The sequence below is a fragment of the Perca flavescens genome, chromosome 6 (genome assembly GCF_004354835.1).
Source record: "Perca flavescens isolate YP-PL-M2 chromosome 6, PFLA_1.0, whole genome shotgun sequence".
NCBI classification, from domain to species: domain Eukaryota; kingdom Metazoa; phylum Chordata; class Actinopteri; order Perciformes; family Percidae; genus Perca; species Perca flavescens.
Genome location: NC_041336.1, coordinates 39,276,976 through 39,299,050, shown reverse-complemented (window position 1 = coordinate 39,299,050; position 22,075 = coordinate 39,276,976). Strand labels below are relative to the sequence as shown.

At 43.2% G+C, this 22,075-nt stretch overlaps 1 protein-coding gene across 3 annotated transcripts in view; it reads right to left on the bottom strand.

The window, feature by feature from the left end:
• Positions 1–22,075, bottom strand: part of ube3d (ubiquitin protein ligase E3D) — a 39,638-nt gene that overhangs the window by 10,687 nt on the left and 6,876 nt on the right. For 2 of the 3 annotated variants that reach the window (XM_028581753.1, XM_028581752.1), the window contains 8 exons: positions 20,160–20,371; positions 19,201–19,291; positions 17,958–18,180; positions 13,679–13,751; positions 13,521–13,599; positions 12,306–12,414; positions 7,149–7,291; positions 901–1,039 (listed from right to left, as the gene is read on the bottom strand). In XM_028581753.1, the coding sequence (XP_028437554.1) occupies positions 901–1,039; positions 7,149–7,291; positions 12,306–12,414; positions 13,521–13,599; positions 13,679–13,751; positions 17,958–18,180; positions 19,201–19,291; positions 20,160–20,371 (1,069 nt within the window). The remainder of the gene's footprint in view (positions 1–900; positions 1,040–7,148; positions 7,292–12,305; positions 12,415–13,520; positions 13,600–13,678; positions 13,752–17,957; positions 18,181–19,200; positions 19,292–20,159; positions 20,372–22,075) is intronic. The other variant, XM_028581754.1, reaches the window with a different exon arrangement.

Genomic DNA, 22,075 nt, shown 5'->3' with positions numbered 1-22,075 from the left:
AAGTTGTCCATCAAAATTAAGAACACATTTCCTTTAATGTTTTGCTCCTTCTTGCACACAGAGGGGTTGTATCTTTTTTGAGCTATTAGTGTGAAGTATTTACACAAAAGATATACTTGAATTGGTTATTTTTTTTTATAAGGAAGTATTCCTTCTTCAATGCATTACTCCCGTTTAGATTAAGAAAGACTTTGAGTCTTGAAGAGAACCCTCGCCCTGCCTAGGCTAACATCAAAACAGGCTTCACATGATGAACAGCAGCAGGCGTCCTTCTCAAAGGTTTGCTCACCACATATTATTCCAGCTCTTGTATTTTTTTTTAGCAGATGGGAAACTTGTTTAAGTGGTTGGAGTCACCTCCTAAACTTCCTGAGCAGAAAGTGGAGGATAATGGTGCTAATTACCCCTGTCACTATGTTTAAAAGGGCTAGGAGAATAGAGTTGTCAGCAGAGTTAACACCTCCTATTTTCCAGTCAAAGGGTTTTCCTCGGCAACTTCGAGCTAAATATACACATTTTGCACAATTACAGGTGTATAGAAGCTGGAATAAGGCTGACGTAAGTAAAACCTTACATTTTGACCAACATAATCCCTAAAGCGAAGCAGTTAACTGAAAGCTCTGAATCATGAAATTAATTAGGGCGGGATAAAAGCACAAGTCAAGCACTACTGAATAATGGATAAACAAGGTGCTGTAAGTAAGAAGTAAGTGAAATAAGTGACAGCGGTCAGCTAAAAGAGCCCCTGCCATTTTTACAAAATAGGGGGATAAATTAGAAGACGTTCAGCATCTCTCTGCTTAAATTACACAGTATCATGGGAAGCATTTTACAAATGTCAAAAGATATGTGGCTATGCCGAGGATCATGCCTTAATCATCATCATAGTAATTGCCTCACCTCATAGGACCTCATGCTACGCATAGAGGCAGGAAGTGCAGAGTTGCTGTCATCTATTACTTGCAGCAGCTCCTCGCACACCTTCAGTGGCAGCACCACGGGATGTCCTATGGCATTGGCCTCCCAACTAGATACAATGCTGAACACACACACACACACACACACACACACACACACACACACACACACACACACACAGTAGAGCAGGAGTGATTTATAGTGACTACCGCGGCATTATACAACCACAATGACACCCAGAATAGCTGTTGTAAATCTCATCATGAAGCATTTGTCCCGATGTTTTAATGAAGTGCTTTTTAACTGTAAACTGAACTAGATTACTAGGGATAAATAAAAGTGGATTGATGGTGAGTGTGAGTGTGTGTGAGACGAATAGAAGAGGGGACTGAAAGGAGAGGAGGAAGAGTGATTGAGAGAGGAAAGATTGATGCTGTGTCAGTGTGTGGCACCAATCCAGTTTGTTTGGGTGACATTTGGCCATCTGTGCAGTTCCTGAGAGGGAAAAGTCTTCTCAAAGTTTTTGCAGTACAACTTAAGACATCCCAATGAAGAAACACTACTACTATTATGTTTACATGCACGTAGAGCTGCACAGATTAATCGATCAATACATTAGTTGTCAACTATTAAATTAACTGCCAACTATTTTGATAATCGATTAATCCGTTTGAGTCCTTATTAGAGAAAATAAGGTCAAAATTCTCTGACTCCAGCTTGTTAAATGTGAATAGGTTCTAGTGTCTTCTCTCGTCTGTGACAGTAAACTGAAGATCTTTGAGTTGAGGACAAAACAAGACATTTCAGGACGTCATCTCGGGTTTTGGGAAACACTGATCAGCACTTCAACATTTACTGACATTTTATGACCAAACAACTAATTGATTAATCGAGGAAATAATCAACAGATTAATCGACAATGAAAATAATCGTCAGTAGCAGCCCCACATGCATGGAAAATCTGCTATTAGCCAGTCAAAAACTAGTGTCTTCATTAGGTTTATTAGGTCTATCTGCTCATCTGCTGTATACAGTGGGGGAAATAAGTATTTGACCCCTTGCTGATTTTGCAGGTTTGCCCACTTACAAAGAATGCAAAAATCTACAATTTTAATCATATGTACATTCTAACAGTGAAAGACAGAATCCCAAAGAAAATTCCAGAAAATCACATCATATGAATTTATTAAAATTGATAACCATCTGATGAGGAAAAACAAGTATTTGACCCCCTGGACAAACAGCAAGTATTCTGGCTCCTACAAGCCAGTTATTCTTTCTTTAAGACACAGCCCCAATCCGAACCAATTATCTACATCAAATACACCTGCCTCACCTCGTTACCTGTATAAAAGACACCTGTCAACACCCAAACAACCAGCATCCAACATCCCCACCATGGGCAAGACCAAAGAGCTTTCTCACGGACATCAGGGACAAGATTGTTGATCTGCACAAGGCTGGGATGGGCTACAAGAGAATCGGAAAGCAACTTGGAGAAAAAGATCAACTGTCAGTGCAGTTATCAGGAAATGGAAGAAGCACCACACCACCGCCAACCTCCCTCGGTCTGGGCCTCCACACAAGATCTTGCCTCGTGGGGTGTCCCTGATCATGCGAACGGTGAGGAATCATCCCAAAACCACAAGGGGGGAACTGATGAATCAACTGAAGGCAGCTGGGACCACAGTTACAAAAGATACGGTTGGTAACACACTACGCCGTCATGGATTGAAATCCTGCAGCGCACGCAAGGTCCCCCTGCTCAAGAAGAAACATGTACAGGCCCGCATGAAGTTCGCCATTCACCACCTGGACGACTCAGAAGAGGCCTGGAAGAAGGTGATGTGGTCAGATGAGACCAAAATAGAACTTTTTGGCCTCAACTCAACTCGTCGTGTTTGGAGGGCAAAGAACACCGAGTACAACCCAAAGAACACCATCCCCACCGTCAAGCATGGTGGTGGCAACATCATGCTTTGGGGGTGCTTTTCAGCCAGGGACGGGACAACTCCATCGTATTGAGGGGGAGGATGGGCGGGGCCATGTATCGTGGAATTCTGGACCGACATCTCCTTCCCTCAGTGAGAGAGCTGAAGATGGGTCGAGGATGGGTGTTTCAGCACGACAACGACCCTAAGCACACCGCCAAAGCAACAAAAGAGTGGCTGAAGAAGAAGCACATCAAGGTTCTGGAGTGGCCTAGCCAGTCTCCAGACCTGAATCCGATTGAAAATCTTTGGAGGGAGCTTAAAATTCGAGTTGCCAGGTGACAACCTCGGAACCTGAATGATTTGGAGGCTGTCTGCAGGGAGGAGTGGGCCAACATCCCTGCCGAAATGTGCACAAACCTTGTCACCAACTATAAAAACCGTTTGACATCTGTGCTGGCCAATAATGGCTTTTGTACAAAATATTAACCTGCTGTTTGTCCAGGGGGTCAAATACTTGTTTTTCCTCATCAGATGGTTATCAATTTTAATAAATTCATATGATGTGATTTTCTGGAATTTTCTTTGGGATTCTGTCTTTCACTGTTAGAATGTACATATGATTAAAATTGTAGATTTTTGCATTCTTTGTAAGTGGGCAAACCTGCAAAATCAGCAAGGGGTCAAATACTTATTTCCCCCACTGTACATATTGACCCAAACCAGTCTACATCATAATTATTTGTGCATGGAAATGTAGTTAATGTTATCCACAGTTAGATTTGACATATCAGAATGGATTTTATAGGAAAGGAGTAACCCTTACAATTTCTACTGGACTCAATTTCCATATCCATGAGGCCTCATTCACATTGTACTGGACTGCGATGGTGCCTGTGACTTTCAACTCATAATCAAGTCACTGCCATTAGTGACAAGAGTAATCCACTTAGGCATTGGCCCACCGGTTCTCCAGCCAATTATTGGCAGTTTTAACAACACATACTGCAACCTCTAGCTGCAGTCGACTGTACCGACTGTATCCTGAATAAGAGGGCCATCATCCAGGGAATTCAGCACCCAGGGCATAACATTTAATTTAAAAATGTCAGAGATGAGTGATGAAGGATGAATGGTAAATTATGTAGGGGGAAATGGAAGTGTGAGTAACACCAGCATTTAGCTTTGCAAGACTTCAGAGAAATGTAAAAAATAGGTGAAAAGAAAAAAAATTATACGCAGTTCAAATGTAAAAAGACTTTCAAGGAAAATAGTGAATGGAGGGAGTACAATAAATTGGTCAGGCAGATAAATCGCATGATATTAGCGTATTGCAGCTACGTTGAAATCAGAATTTGTGTCGCCTGAAGAAATTGCAGTACAGAAATGTGATGTGTTTGGGATCATTTAGAAACAGTGTGTCACCAGCATACAGTAGCTTGTCCACCAGAGAACACTGACAAGTTATTTTGCATGTAAAATGCTCAGCACATTATCTTCCTAACATTTCTTAAAAAATAATTATCAAAAATGTTGTTTGGATTTTTGTAACACTCCAATATCAATTCTGGACTGCTTAAAAATGTTGGGCTGTAACAATAATAATAATAGCTCTTAGGTCTGAAAATAAATAAATAAATGTGTGTTTGTTTTTCATTTCTGGCAGGGGCAGTATGAAATAATTCATACAATAAATGAAAAGCGGAAATTCAGAGGCGTTAATTCTTATTCTGGCTTGACAAAAACAGCAGTAGACCAATCAAAAGTTCTTGTCAAGACTTGTTTTATCGGGATGATGTCTCTTAGTACCCAGCATGCACCTTTGGTCTTTCTTTCTTTCTTACTGACAATAGGTGATTAACCCCTAACCGACAGGCAGGCATCGGAGTCCCAGTTCACCGGTCCAGGACACTCTGACATACTTTTCGTGCTCGGCGTCCGTGGACAGCTGCCAACTTGTTGATAGATCTGAACTCCTTTTTATTGTATCTGCTCTTAAAAAAAAAAAAAAGACACTTCCTGAATGTAGTGGAGTCTGAACACAGCAACAGACAAAAGGCAGAAACAAAAAAAAGCAGCGACCGGAAAATCAACAAGTAACATCAGTAGGCGATCATCGATTATGGTCTGTTGCCGCATCGATGCAGACTCGTCCAGGTCCGCATCGCGCTGCATCGATGCAATGATTCATTTCAACACAACTTTTAGTGACTTTTGGAGCTAGTGCTAGCTTTCATTGATTCTACTTTGATTCTACTTTCATTGATTCATTCATCCCTGCAACTGACACAAGTGGGCAGCTCTCCGAGCCCATGTCCAAGGCTTCCACCTGCGAGGCTGTCAGCTGGGTGTCTGCCTGGCATACTCAGTGTGTGCAGGACGGCTGATTTAACCCGCCAGTCCTCATCGATATAATGGCATGTGTCACGTACCCCTTCGCTGTGAGCGCCGTCAGCAGAGAGTAGGGATGGGCATTCGATTACATTTTCTTCGTTGATCGTCGGGGAATTAACGATCGACTAATAATTAATATTTTTATATTAAAATTCATTGTTTATTTAACTTTTTATAAATACAAAATGCAATGAAAATACAGCGCTTTTTTCCTCAATCAGAACTTAATTACAAGAAGAACAACTTGTGGCAGTTAAACTGGAGGTTATGGATATAGATTATAGATATATGTGCTGCGGTGCTCTGAAGCAGCAGAACCTGCAGCTGCGAGCCGGCGTTCTTAAACAGAGTCCCTCGTTTGTTCCAAAATAATAAATAAAAAGAATCATGTTAAATAATAACTTAACCAAAAACATAATAATACTTAGAGCTGACAGGTTTTGTCAAAATGTAACTCACAACTATCCAAGGCACAGACAAAGCCTAATAAAAAATAACCAGTAACCAGTCTACTGATGTTTGTTGAGAAAGATAAGCATGTTGACATGATCTGGGGTCAGACGCAACCGCTACCTGGTGACCGTCAGTCCAGCCGCCCAAAACAGCCGCGTTGCCGGGATGCACAGGTACCTCCGCCAGCCCGGGGAACCTTATTCCGTTCTTCGTAGTGAGTTTCTACCAGTCTGGTGATGGTACGTCGTGATAATGTGATATGGTGGTTCCAATATCCATGTCAATGAACTTGCAGGTCCTTTGGGTCATTTTCTCTGCTCCTTGTGCATCGCAGCTCCTCCGTGCTAACGCCGAGTTGATGCTAGGTTGAGACAGAGCAGGATGCACCGCGGCCGCCACCGACATTAACCAGGGTCGGGTGCACTTTGTTTAGTGGTAGGCTACATCATTTGAGTCGTGGCCGTGTTGTACTTATACACAGCATCTCCGTGTTTGCAATAAACTAAGTCGTTTAAAAAAAAAAAAAAAATGGTCCCCCAACAAATTAACGTCATCGACGATATTCTTAATAATCAATTATTGATTGTCGATTAATCACGCCCATCCCTAGCAGAGAGCCAGGAATTTAGCAGAAAAAAAAGGAGCTTAAAATGCATCACACTCGTGCAAAGTTTGCACAATAACTAGCAGTTAACAAATGGACTGAATAGCCTTTTTTTGTATTTACAACTGAAAAAACTTTTTCTATTAACTGAGAGCATTAATCAGTTAATCAATAACATCCCGTCCGTCCAGCTCGTACAGATCATCATTTCATTTAAATGCACTGTTTTGACTGTGAACACAAAGCTTTCTCCTTTCATACGAGTTTTACCTCCAATTACCCTTTCTCCGTCAGTCCCCCCATGGGCTTGTCAAAATGGTAGAAACAACAAAACTTCTCTGTTCTGCCTTCACTCTACCCGGCCTGCCAGGGAGAAGGTGGAGGGGGGGGTTGAGTGCGGATTCAGTTGAAAATAATGAGGGTTGAAGGCTTATCCAGTGGTGTCCTGCTGTACTGAACATGGAGAACCACATGCAGCACATCCACCTACAACTCTCTAATGCATCACAGCAAGGTACACAGAGCCTCGCTCCAGTCAAAACAACGTGCTGTATGTGCAACAAACACGAGCGTGGCTTATGCAACTGACAACATGGAGATGATAAACATCTTTGATGGCAATCTCACTTGCAAAGTAATAGACAATTATGTCTGAGCAGGGACCCTTAGTGCAAAAGTGTTCTAAAACCAAAAATGTGTTCACCAACAAAGTCGTCTTTCATCCCTCGCAGCGAGCCGAGGCAGGTGGTGATTGAGAGAGTGCGTTGGAAAGATGAAAGGATGAGATTAAGAAGAGGAAAAGATTGGAGAGGTGGTGGGGGGGGATGTGGTAAATAGTCCTGACTTACTCTCTGTGTTGGATGCCTGTGTCAGAGCGGGCGGTGTAGAGGAGTTTCAGGACTCTGGCTGTTGGACTGTGAAGAGAGCCGTCCCCCCCGACACACGTCTGTGGGACTGACGCTGTGATGGAGTCGCTGTTCAGCAGCCAGAGCTGCAGGGGGAGCACACAGGTCACTAAACACAAGCCGGACGTCACATGGCCAAAGGAATAACACTCCACCACATAAAACACATGCATCCACTCATGCACACCAGTCTTTAGAACCCCCCCCAAAAAAGACCCCTCAACACATGATGTTCCAGTGCTATGTTTTAGTGCAAACATGGTAAATGTTGCTGACTCTACCTTAGCTGTTATTCTAAGCTTTAAACTAATGCAGACCTGCCAACCTTGAAAAACGTTTTTGAGTAGCAACTTACTGATTTATTGTCGAAGTTCTGATTCATGAACACGGCGGAACGCACGCGGAATAAATGTGCCATTAAATGTCAAATCTGTATAAATTTTAAACCCTAGAAAAAAATTATGTTCAAGTAGGCTACTTGAATTAAATAAAACATTTGATTTAAATTATCGGTCATATTTAATACAATTAATTGGATCATAATATAATCCAATAAAATAAAATAAATTACACTGCATTTTGATAATACTTTTGTACTATTACACAGGGAAGATGTTGAATGCAGGACTTGTTACTGACAAGTAATTTGTAACTCTACAACACTTTTCTACTTTTACTGCAATACATAATCTGAGTAAGTCTTCCACCTCTGGAAATCACCACCAACAGCAGTGTTTAACACTGAAAACACACAGCTCAGTTGAGCATTACCTGCAGCTCTGCTACAGTTGCAGCGAACCTTTAAAGGAACACGCCGACTTATTGGGACTTTAGCTTATTCACAGTAACCCCAAGCGTTAGACAAGTCCATACATACCCTTCTCATCTCCGTACGTGCTGTAACGCTGTCTGACGGCTCCACCGGTAGCTTAGCCTACCACAGATCCTGCAGGTGAATGGTTCCAGAAATCCTACTGCTCCAAATTGTGACAAAAGTGACAAAATAACGCCAACATGTTCCTATTTACAGTGAGGAAAATAAGTATTTGAACACCCTGCTATTTTGCAAGTTCTCCCACTTGGAAATCATGGAGGGGTCTGAAATTGTCATCGTAGGTGCATGTCCACTGTGAGAGACATAATCTAAAAAAATAATCCAGAAATCACAATATATGATTTTTTTAACTATTTATTTGTATGATACAGCTGCAAATAAGTATTTGAACACCTGTCTATCAGCTAGAAAGACCTGTTAGTCTGCCTTTAAAATGTCCACCTCCACTCCATTTATTATCCTAAATTAGATGCACCTGTTTGACGTCGTTAGCTGCATAAAGACACCTGTCCACCCCATACAATCAGTAAGAATCCAACTACTAACATGGCCAAGACCAAAGAGCTGTCCAAAGACACTAGAGACAAAATTGTACACCTCCACAAGGCTGGAAAGGGCTACGGGGAAATTGCCAAGCAGCTTGGTGAAAAAAGCTCCACTGTTGGAGCAATCATTAGAAAATGGAAGAAGCTAAACATGACTGTCAATCTCCCTCGGACTGGGGCTCCATGCAAGATCTCACCTCGTGGGGTCTCAATGATCCTAAGAAAGGTGAGAAATCAGCCCAGAACTACACGGGAGGAGCTGGTCAATGACCTGAAAAGAGCTGGGACCACCGTTTCCAAGGTTACTGTTGGTAATACACTAAGACGTCATGGTTTGAAATCATGCATGGCACGGAAGGTTCCCCTGCTTAAACCAGCACATGTCAAGGCCCGTCTTAAGTTTGCCAATGACCATTTGGATGATCCAGAGGAGTCATGGGAGAAAGTCATGTGGTCAGATGAGACCAAAATAGAACTTTTTGGTCATAATTCCACTAACCGTGTTTGGAGTAAGAAGAATGATGAGTACCATCCCTACTGTGAAGCATGGGGGTGGTGGCATCATGCTTTGGGGGTGTTTTTCTGCACATGGGACAGGGCGACTGCACTGTATTAAGGAGAGGATGACCGGGGCCATGTATTGCGAGATTTTGGGGAACAACCTCCTTCCCTCAGTTAGAGCATTGAAGATGGGTTGAGGCTGGGTCTTCCAACATGAAAATGACCCGAAGCACACAGCCAGGATAACCAAGGAGTGGCTCTGTAAGAAGCATATCAAGGTTCTGGCGTGGCCTAGCCAGTCTCCAGACCTAAACCCAATAGAGAATCTTTGGAGGGAGCTCAAACTCTGTGTTTCTCAGCGACAGCCCAGAAACCTGACTGATCTAGAGAAGATCTGTGTGGAGGAGTGGGCCAAAATCCCTCCTGCAGTGTGTGCAAACCTGGTGAAAAACTACAGGAAACGTTTGACCTCTGTACTTGCAAACAAAGGCTACTGTACCAAATATTAACATTGATTTTCTCAAGTGTTGAAATACTTATTTGCAGCTGTATCATAACAAATAAATAGTTAAAAAAATCATACATTGTGATTTCTGGATTTTTTTTTTTAGATTATGTCTCTCACAGTGGACATGCACCTACAATGACAATTTCAGACCCCTCCATGATTTCTAAGTGGGAGAACTTGCAAAATAGCAGGGTGTACAAATACTTATTTTCCTCACTGTACATGTTGTGATTTGTATAGTCACAGCGTGTACAAAAAACAACGTAACATGAGACACAGCCATCTTCTAACAGTAAACAAACCGGGAACTATATTCTCATACAGGCTTGCTGGGAGCATATCACTGCGCCCAAGTACTATGTTCTTCCGCCTGAGAATATAGTTCCCAGTTTGTTTAGGGTTAGAAGACGGCTGTGTCTCATGTTACGTTGTTTTTGTACACGCTGGGACTCTAGAAATCACAACATGTAAATAGGAACATGTTGGCGTTATTTTGTCACTTATTGGGAGCAGTAGGATTACTGGAACCATTCACCTGCATGTTCTGTCCTGGCCTGATGCCGCTGGAGCCGTCAGACAGCATTACAGCACGCACGGAGATGAGAAGGGTATGTATCGACTTGTCTAACTCTGGGGGTTACGGTGCCGGTCACGTCATCTCTAAAACAGTCCGCTCACAGTGAAGTCCTGCACGGATCGACAGATGTTAAGAGTATGGCGGCTGCTCGCTCTGTTTGTTACGCACACCGAGCAGATTGATGCGCTCACAGAGCCAATCCTTGCAGATGTTACGGCTCGGTGTTTGGCTAGCTAATAAGCCGTTAGCCTGTTAGCTTGAGCTTTGTCTGAAGGCGCCGAACGGCCAGCCAAGGTCCGACAGACACCGACACATTCTGCACATCCTCCGCTCAGTTTAACAGTTAACACCCCGCCCCCCCCGGTACCGGTCAGAGAGGCCTGTTTACTTTGTGTCTCGGGTGCATCCAGCGACGGGCTCCGGTCAGTTTTTAATTAGCCTACATTAGTAACAGTTAATTCTGTTACGGTATGAACTTAATCATAGGAAAGGCAAAACAATATAAGACCTTTGTAACGAAATCCAAGACTTTATAAATGCAAGGCTTTATTAATAATATAAATAAATAATATTTCTCCAAACTTGACAGGTAGGCTACGTCAATTAATTCATTTCACCTTTCTACATCAAATCCGTTTACCTTTGCAAGCAATGTCCTCCCTTGGGGAAACCCATAGATATATGGGGGAAACCAACCACACTAAACGGGAATGAGGGAGGAATGAATAACCCTATCAGTAGCCGATATCCCCGCTTGACATTAGAGGAAGGGACCCGACGGTGTGATTGGTCGAACTCTTCTTCTTTAGTTTTTTTTTCCAGCATGCTCGTGGCTGCTACGCTGTTTTAGCCATAGGTTTTGCTGCCTACTATCATCAAGAGTTAGACTGAGACGGCTACTGCACGTCAACGAGTGAACTCAAAGCAGTCACCTGATTTTCGTTTAAAGTGACAAATCATATCACCGTATTTTGATGTCAAAATGCGTATCTACTACGCAAAATGCGTACAGGTTGGCAGGTAATGTTTACTGTGAAGGAGAACCAGTACACACACTGTTGTTTCTTTCTTCTTCTTGCTGTTTCTTTTGGAACAGTTTTGAAGAAGTCAATGGGGTCTAATCATGACTCCAACTATTTTATTTCCCCCTCTCACTATCGTTTCTGAGCTTAAAAGCCAAGGAAACATGTTGTACAGCATTACTCCACCCAAACCCTTCTGTTTTGACTTCTGTAACTTCACACGTCTTTGTCTGTAAAAGGCATTTTGATAAACAAAATGGATATGCATAATTCACAGTATATTTGGTGCAATAACAATGCTTTATGCTCATTTCTGTATTTTGTTACCTTCTTCAAATGTGCAAGTTCAGTTTGTGGCTGTGGGGTTACCAATTCAACATATTTCTACATATTGGGCTTTAATAAAGGTCAACAGAAAAAAAAAAAACTATTTGAAGAAGAAAAAAAAAAGATAGTTGATTTTGCAATTATTACTATTATTTTTTTCTCATTCAACAATAAGGAAGTAAGGCTGTCCAGTGTTTCCCACAGAATTAGATTCTATTTGTGGTGGTAGCTGACCCGGGGTGGGGGGTGCACACACGGAAAGAGGTGCAGACTTCTTATATTATTTGAACTGCAAATATTTTTATACAAAATTCTGCAGGTAACAATTGTGTGCTCATATTATGCTTTTTGGCTTTTTCCCTTTCCTTTATTGTGTTATATATCTTTTTGTGCACATTATAGGTTTACAAAGTGAAAAAGCCCAAAGTCAACTGAACACAGGAAAATAACATTTTGTAAAAAATAAAATTTGTCAAATATCACCTGCCAGCTTCAGTCCAAATAAAAACAATATTAGAATATAAACACTTTTACAGTCAAAAGTACTGTAAATGACATGCAATAGTGTGTGTCGCTGCTGTTCTACAAAAAGCCACTTATATTAATCCACTTGTCGCTGATTTTAAATGAGCTAAAAGCCTGGCAGTATGCTCAACAAATCACAATCAATCAGTGTTTCACATCACTCAAAGAACCTGCCATATCATCGTTTTTCCATTTAATAAATAATTGAGTATTTTTTTCAATTTCCATGTGCTTCTCTGATTGTGCCAGCTTGTTCTTACCAATAAGAAGGCTTTTCCATCAGGAGTCTGGACAGAGAAGTGGAAGGTGCTCATTGAGGTGGACAGCCCCAACAGCCTGGCTGCTAACGTCTGCTCCAGATAGAGGGATCTGTCCACAAGAGACAATGTTTCATTATTTACATATTTAGTCTTTATAGAGCATATTAACTAAACCTTCTTGGTCATGCACTCACAGTAAAACAGAATGATAAGTAAGAAAAACACAAACACCATATTTTATATTGTTTTTATATGTTTTTCTTACTCATAAAATGCCTCGAAGATTAAGTTATGGAAAATGTTAAATTTTAGTGTCATGTATCTAAAATGGTAGTGTAAGTCAAATAATGCAGCCAATCATTGAGTTTGTGTACAGTAGCTTTAAATGGTTGCAGGATTATTAAAATGTTTAACTCATACCTACAATCATAATTATCTTTTTTTTTTATGATTTATTCTGATATGGGTTATTGACCTAAGTTTCAGCAAAATCCAGTCAGTAGTGTGTCAGATATTGGATGAGATGAAGTGATTTATAGTTATTTGCTAATTTTATTGTGAGGGAGAAAAATATATGTCAGTCACAATCATCTTCTCTCCTATATAGCCATATGTCATCTATTTCTATGGAATCCCTGAGAGGCAGGTGAGAACAAAATAATTCTGGTCTATTTTCTTAGTCTGGTCTAAGTTGTTTTCGCTCCTGAGTTTATGACTATGACTAAAACTATGTTTTTAATAAACTGTACACTTACAAAGTTCTCAATGCTTAAGTTTACATGTAGGGACTGTCATTATGCTACTGTGGAAGTGTGGTGCTATTTTGAGCCTTGTTAGTGGTGTAGAAATAGCGATTTCTTTTTACTTTACCCGTGCCCCGACGACTAGCGTTAGAAGCTAATTAGCGGTTTGTGCTAAAACTGGTCACATTAGATTAGCATGAAAACATATCCCAGAGAACGGTCGACTCGGTACACGTGTTATTAACCCCTAGGTGCATTTTGCACCGGATTTCTCCTTTAACAGGTGAAAAAAAAGGTTTGATAAAGTTCCTTACATATTTTCCATCTGTAAAACAGATTTTTAAATAAAAATAGAACTTTTTTTTCACAGATGAAAGCTAAAAAGTAAAGTAAATAATCCTTGCAAAAAGAATGTGCTTTAACAGCTACAGTTTCCTAATTGTCCCCACTAGAAGTCCAGATAGAAACCTGCCTGTTAAGTGAAGCCTCTGGCATTCTGTCTCCCACAGCGGGTTCCACCACCACCTGTGTGATGTACAGTTTCAGGCTCTCTGTAAGATACAAGAAAGAAAGGCTCATAAACGCAGTTAAAAATGATGATTAGAATCTACAGTACAGAGTGATGTATACCTGGTGGGACGGCCTCTCCCAGCACTAATGAACAGCTTTTGCAAGAGACGAGTGCCAGTCGGCGGCACGTTTTCTGTATGTGACACAGGTAAAAAAAAAAAAAAAAAATATCATTCAAATATACCCATCTTTGCCTTAATGCTTTTAAAACCACAATCAATAGCTACTATGACCAGGATGGAAAGCAGAAGAGGAGGGGAAACAGAGAGAGAGATATATGGTGTGCAGACTTACAGAGCATTACAGACTTCTGCTGTAATGCTCTTTGCTCTTTATTTATCCATCCATCCATCCATCCATCCATCCATCTTGTCCGCTTATCCGGTGTCGGGTCGCGGGGGGAGCAGCTCCAGCAGGGGACCCCAAACTTCCCTTTCCCGAGCAACATTAACCAGCTCCGACTGGGGGATCCCGAGGCGTTCCCAGGCCAGGTTGGAGATATAATCCCTCCACCTAGTCCTGGGTCTTCCCCGAGGCCTCCTGCCAGCTGGACGTGCCTGGAACACCTCCCTAGGGAGGCGCCCAGGGGGCATCCTTACCAGATGCCCGAACCACCTCAACTGGCTCCTTTCGACGCAAAGGAGCAGTGGCTCTACTCCGAGCTCCTCACCCTATCTCTAAGGGAGACGCCAGCCACCCTCCTGAGGAAACCCATTTCGGCCGCTTGTACCCTGGATCTCGTTCTTTCGGTCATGACCCAGCCTTCATGACCATAGGCGAGGGTAGGAACGAAAACTGACCGGTAGATCGAGAGCTTTGCCTTCTGGCTCAGCTCTCTTTTCGTCTCAACGGTGCGATAAATTTAATGTAATACCGCACCCGCTGCGCCGATTCTCCGACCAATCTCCCGCTCCATTGTCCCCTCACTCGCGAACAAAACCCCAAGGTACTTGAACTCCTTCACTTCACACTCGGCTGCAAACCGATCTAGTGAGTGCTGAAGGTCACAGGGGGGATGATGCCATCAGGACCACATCATCTGCAAAGAGCAGCGATGAGATCCCCAGCCCACCGAACCGCAATCCCTCCCCACCCCGACTACGCCTTGATATCCTGTCCATAAATATTACAAACAGGATTGGTGACAAAGCGCAGCCCTGGCGGAGGACAACCCTCACCGACTTACTGCCGAGAACCCGGACACAGCTCTCGCTTTGATTGTACAGAGATTGGATGGCCCTGAGAAGAGACCTCCTCACCCCATACTCCCGCAGCACCTCCCACAGTATCTCCCGGGGGACCCGGTCATACGCTTTTTCCAGATCCACAAAACACATGTAGACCGGTTGGGCATACTCCCAGGCTCCCTCCAGGATCCTTGCGAGAGTAAAGATCTGGTCCGTTGTTCCACGACCAGGACGGAATCCGCATTGTTCCTCCTCAACCCGAGGTTCGACTATCGGCCGAACTCTCCTTTCCAGCACCTTGGAGTAGACTTTACCAGGGAGGCTGAGAAGTGTGATACCCCTGTAATTGGCACACACCCTCTGGTCCCCCTTTTTAAAAAGGGGAACCACCGTCCCAGACTTCCACGCAATGTTGAAGAGGCATGTCAACCAGGACAGCCCCTCCACACCCAGAGCCTTGAGCATTTCTGGACGGATCTCATCAATCCCTGGGGCTTTGTTTGACTACATCAGTGACCTCCGCCTGGGAAATTGACAATGATCCCCCGTTATCCTCCAGCTCTGCCTCTAACATGGAGGGCGTATTAGTTGGATTCAGGAGTTCCTCAAAGTGCTCCTTCCACCGCCCTATTACCTCCTCAGTTGAGGTCAACAGTGTCCCATCCTTACTGTACACAGCTTGGATGGTTCCCCGCTTCCCCCTCCTGAGGTGGTGAACAGTTTTCCAGAAGCACCTTGGTGCCGACCGAAAGTCCTTCTCCATGTCTTCTCCAAACTTCTCCCACACCCGCTGCTTTGCCTCTTTCACGGCAGAGGCTGCAGCCCTTCGGGCCCTTTGGTACCCTGCAACCGCCTCCGGAGTCCTCTGGGATAACATATCCCGGAAAGACTCCTTCTTCAGTCGGACGGCTTCCCTGACCACCGTTGTCCACCACGGTGTTCAAGGGTTACCGCCCTTTGAGGCACCTAAGACCCTAAGACCACAGCTCCTCGCCGCAGCTTCAGCAAGGGAAACTTTGAACATTGTCCACTCGGGTTCAATGCCCCCAGCCTCCACAGGGATGCACGAAAAGCTCCGCCGGAGGTGTGAGTTGAAAGTCTGTCGGACAGCGGCCTCCTCCAGACGTTCCCAATTTACCCGCACTACACGTTTGGGCTTACCAGGTCTGTCCAGAGTCTTCCCCCACCCCCTGACCCAACTCACCACCAGATGGTGATCGGTTGACAGCTCTGCCCCTCTCTTCACCCGAGTGTCCAAAACACACGGCCTCAGATCAGATGAAACGATTATAAAATCGATCATTGACCTTTGGCCTAGGGTGCTCTGGTACCAAGTACACTTATGAGCATCCCTATGTTCGAACATGGTGTTTGTTATAGACAATCCATGACTAGCACAGAAGTCCAACAACAAACAACCACTCTGGTTTAGATCAGGGAGGCCGTTCCTCCCAATCACGCCTCTCCAGGTGTCTCCATCATTGCCCACGTGCGCGTTGAAGTCCCCCAGCAGAACAATGGAGTCCCCCACTGGAGCTCCATGCAGGACTCCACTCAAGGTCTCCAAGAAGGCTGAATACTCCGAACTCCTGTTTGGTGAATATGCACAAACAACAGTCAGAGTTTTCCCGCCCACAACCCGCAGGCATAGGGAGGCGATCCTCTCGTCCACCGGGGTAAACTCCAACGTAGCGGCGCTCAGCCGGGGGCTTGTGAGTATCCCCACACCCGCCCGGCGCCTCACACCCTGGGCAACTCCGGAGAAGAAAAGAGTCCAACCCCTATCCAGGAGTATGGTTCCAGAACCAGAGAGACTATGCGTAGAGGTAAGCCCCACCAGATCTAACCGGTAGCGCTCGACCTCCCGCACCAGTTCCGGCTCCTTCCCCCACAGAGAGGCGACGTTCCACGTCCCCAGAGCCAGCGTCTGGGCAGGGTCACTCCATCTCTACCTCGTTTATTCATTGGGGTTTTTGAACCATTCTTTGTCTGGCCCCTCACCTGAGACCACTTTGCCTTGGGAGACCCTACCAGGAGCACACAGCTCCAGACAACACAGCCCTCAGGTTCACAGAGACACACAAACCTCTCCACCATGATAAGGTGATGGTTCACCTTTATTTATTTATTTATTTTATTTCTATCTTTATTTTTAATTTTATACACACTGTGTACATATACTTATACTTATATTGTTTATACCTATACTTATATTGTTTATTACATTTAGAGAATGTGTGATGTGCACCAACAACACCAAAACAAATTTCTTGTATGTGTTAAAAAAGGTACTAGGCAATAAAAACCCTTTCTGATTTCTGATTCTGATTGTTTCAGTTTTTGTCTCCCGCTCTTTCTATCTGTCTCTCTTTCTATTTTTCTCACTTTCAGTCTTGCACTCATGCAGAGAATGGCTAATAAAAGAGTAGGGAGATCAATCGTCATCTGCAGAGGGCTAGAATTTGACTTCGCTGATGCAGCCGTCTGACAAGTGTGTGTGTTGGTGTGTGTGTAGGGCTGGGTATTGAATTCAATACTTTTTAGGCACCGACTGAAGTGGCTCTAAAGTATCGAGTATCGAAAAATGCCTCGACATTCAATACCCAATTTCAATACCTAAGGAGTAAATCTCATCAGTGTCCATGAGCCAATAAGCACGCAGCATGCCTCTACCGTGATCCAATACTGCTAGTGATTGTCTGTCTAACGTTACACGTCGTAGAGACACACAGGAAACACTCTACGTTACACAGAGACTTTTATAAAATTGGTTTTGAAAAAAGTATCATTTAGGAACCGGTTCGCAAATTGTTGAAGGATACCCAGCCCTGTGTGTGTGTGTGTGTGTGTGTGTGTGTGTGTGTGTGTGTGTGTGGTGGTATGATACACATATGGATCCAATTTGTGCCTTTTATCAAAACAAACTGAGTGCTTTCCTCACTTCCTCCCTCAGTGCATCTAGAGAGGATGTTTGTTTATTGACATAATTCTTATTTATAAATCGGATTGCCAACCATTCTTTTATCTTCAACACATCTCAAAAATCCTTGGTTTTTCCAGGTATTCCAAAACTATGGAATGCTGGTTTAAATGATTTGTCTTACGTATTTCTAAAGGAGCAGACTGGTTGTTTTCCTCTGCAGATCCCTCACCTTTGAATCTTGACTGTCCTCTGAGCCAACAGAGCTCACTTCCTCAGCGAGGGTCTGATCACAGCCGCCATCTCTGGCTAGGAGGAGGAAGGTGTCGCCCAGTAAACAGTCCTCAGCTCGGGGCAGCAGCTTCCTGTTAGCGAACGGATCGGGGTGGCAACACCAGTCGTCCACGATGGTGTTCCAGTTGCCATTAGGGAGAGGGAGAACTCGCTTAAACACTCTGAAGAAGAAGAAGGAAAAAACTAAACACAATTACAGGTTTTCTTTCTAGCATCGTCCAGTGATTTTTGGAAATCACATCATTTGGTTCTTGCTGCAGTGAGAGCTGTTATCTAGATAAGCACAGAGGGCCAGAGAAGATCAGAATACAAACCATACGTAAGTATTTAAAAATAAGTGTATTAGTTTCTTAACTGAAACTGGGTTGATGAGAGCCATGGGACTGAACTAAAACATTTTGGGCCCTAAACCCAAAACAATGAGCTGATATATGCTAAAAAGCTCAGCAGAGCAGAGGGCAACTACAGACTTTAGCGATAATCGACTGTGGAGCAGTCACTACTAGCGACCACTTTCCCACTAGGTGTAGTCATTTGACCCATTGTTAATATAAAAATATTGATTAGTGCAGCTTTAATAAAATGTTTGTTTGATCTATTCAGAGAAAACGTTCAGAGGGTACTTTGTAACGGTTGCAGTCACCGGCAGCATTAATATCTCTGATCAGCCACATAATGGAACATATTGCTACAAGGCATAACGATGCATAATGTTGCTGAAATCATAACCTTTACTCCCGCTCCGAGCACTTCTCCTGACATTTTTACTTTCCCCAGCCCTTGTTGAAAGCAAGAAATAAGTTTTTGGCAACTTTTAGTGGGTTATTGCTGAGAAACACCGCCAGAGGCCAACGGTCTCAGTAATGCAGCTATTGCAATTTTCGGCGTGTCACATTGCTGACCAGAGAAAGCTACAAGCTGAGAATACCACTGAACCCCCTCAAGGTAAGAAACTAAATTGTTTTTGAATGGGTAGTGCAGACCTTTTTACGTCACACTGGCTCTATAACTCTAACCCAGTCAGGCTGACAACTGTGGACTCCGCTCCGGCACCATCCATCAACTTTTTTCTTTCACAGACAGATCGCTTCAACCGCTGGCTCACACCATCAATAAACCCCTGCTCCTCTTCCTGCGGAGGAGGGTGTAAATAAAAACCCATTTCCACTGATGCTCCTCACCGGTCCTCCAGCAGCCGGGTCATGCAGCCCTGGCAGTGGAAGCAATACGTCTCTTTAGCCCGGAGCATCTCCACCACGCCGTCGGAGGCCTCTAAGGAGGGCAAAAAAGGCAAAGAAATAAATTAGCCCAATTTGGTGAAAGGGTAGAAACCTTGTACTTTTATGAATTAATCAATTAATTAATCTAATTTTGATCGTGATTTCGGCTCTTAACGATCACAAAAACAATGCAATCGAGAAAAACGATTATTTTGCACATTACATTTTGCAGGTAAACTTTTATTTTTGTATTTAGTCAAAAATGTTCAAACTGAAAAGTATTAAGGGAAATTTCACAATCCAAGGTGTTTTCACTGTTGATTTGCTTCACTGTTTTTTTTTTTTTTTGTAAGTTCAATAAATGCGACATCTTTCCAGAAGTCTTGAGTAATTGTGTTAAATAATCCTCATTGACCAAAATAATTGTCATTATGATTTTTGTCCATAATTGAGCAGCCCTACAGCAGAGCACAGATTCAGAAAAAATACTGGGTTGTGAATGTGGCTTGGATAGGAAGTGAGCAATTAATCTGATTAACATTGGATTTGTTGAGGACTGTCCTTAGCTATAACTTCTTGTTGCGCTGGTAGTGACATAAAAAAATGGGAGTTTGGGGATATTATGCAATGACTCTGGGGTACACTTTTGATGAGATCAAACCAAAACTTAAAAAAGGGACTATTCTCATGGCTCTGATGATCATTTGCTAGTGGGCCATTAGGGACCCTGTGAACAAAATTTCCACCTTCACTGTCTCAGATGACCAAGTAACTCAGTCCAATGAATTCAGAATAGACAGCAAGCTCTAAATAGCTACCAAAAAAAGACTTTGTTCTTGCCTTGGCAAAAAGGAGTCCAACAAAGCAGAGGGGGGGTTGCACGTGCCTGGATGTGTTTCCGTAGCTGCCCTGGACCTTACCTTCATCTGCGCTTGGCGTGACGCTGATGCGCAGCCTGAAATGCAGCTCCTCTCCACAGGACTCCCCCGCAGGTGTCGGAACACAGAATCCCTGCTCCAAGGTGACTCCTGCCGGCAGAGTCAGGCTCAGCTCGCCTCGGGGAGTCCGGATGTGGAGAGAGGAATCTCCCCCTGTCACGACCACATCTGCCGGACTACTGGCCACAGCTTTCCTGCAGAGCAGATGCGAGAACACGCTTTACACACACCCACACACAGGTTTAAAAAGGTACACACACAGGAAATAGCAATAGCACAAATACGTTTCATTTGTTTCATAGCTGAAATTTAGGTAAGACGATCAATACCTCTCATTAGAGCTGGAAGATAGAGAAAATCAAATACCCCGATATCGATATTGCGGCGATGTTGTAGGTTTGACAATTGGTGCTTTCACAAAATATGCACACAGTTAGATTTTTGATAAATAATCATCAGTTATGTTGATATAACTATGTGGGTAAAGGCAAATAACGGAACAGCTAGAACAGCCTGGTGTGTTCGGAAAATTACATTACTTTACTGTAATGCAGCCTTTAAAACTGGGAAAAGACACTTAGACACACTTAGGATATTACGATATCCCAAATTTACAATGATATCTAGGCTCATATATCGATATCGATTTAATATCGATAAATTGCCCAGCCCTACCTCTAATGTCTGTAGGGTAAATGTGAAACTAGAGCGAGGAGACAATTAGCGTAGCTTAGCTTATCTTAAAGACTGGAAACTAGGAAACCCCTATCCAGCCACGTTACATTATTACATGACATGTCATTTAGCTGACGCTTTTATCCAAAGCGACTTACAATTAAGTGCATTCAACTGAGAAGGTCCAAACTCTAGACAACAAGTAGTAAGTGCAAGTACATTAGCTTTAAATAAGCAAAGCTACAAAGAAACGTATAAAAGTGCAGTCTGTTGTCACCATGAGACTCCAGAGACTCAGCAACCTCTCGGCTCTAGGTCACAGCTCCCAGGCAAGAAAAGGGCCCCCACATAAACCCTGGAAAACACCAACGTGTCACCCATAGGATTTGGATTTTGCACAGATTAAACATACCAAGATATAACATGTTAATGTGTGAGCTTTATAGGCCGATTTTTTTTTTTTTTTTTTAAATCTTCTTAGCTTTTACAGGCCTTATATTGACCAAGCAGACATGAGAGTGACATCGGTCTTCTTAGCTCTCCAAAAGAAACACATGTGGAATTATGTACTCAACAAAAAAGTGTGAAATAACTGAAAACATGTCTTATATTCTAGTTTCTTCAAAGTAGCCACGGTGGGAACCAGGCATGTAGAATCCATCCGTTCAAGTTTTCTGCGTCGCACAAAGACATGGCGGTCAGAACCAAAGATCTCAAATTTGGACTCATCAGACCAAAGCACAGATTCCCACTGGTCTAATGTCCATTCCTTGTGTTTCTTGGCCCAAACAAATCTCTTCTGCTTGTTGCCTCTCCTTAGCAGTGGTTTCCTAGCAGCTACTTGACCATGAAGGCCTGATTCGTGCAGTCTCCTCTTAACAGTTGTTCTAGAGATGTGTCTGCTGCTAGAACTCTGTGTGGCATTCATCTGCTCTCTAATCTGAGCTGCTGTTAACTTGTGATTTCTGAGGCTGGTGACTTGGATGAACTTATCCTCAGCAGCAGAGGTGACTCTTGGTCTTCCTTTCCTGGGGCAGTCCTCATGTGAGCCAGTTTCGTTGTAGCACTTGATGGTTTTGACTGCACTTGGGGACACATTCAAAGTTTTCGCAATTTTCCGGACTGACTGACCTTCATTTGTTAAAGTAATGATGGCCACTCGTTTCTCTTTACTTAACTGATTGGTTCTTGCCATAATATGAATTCTAACAGTTTTCCAATAG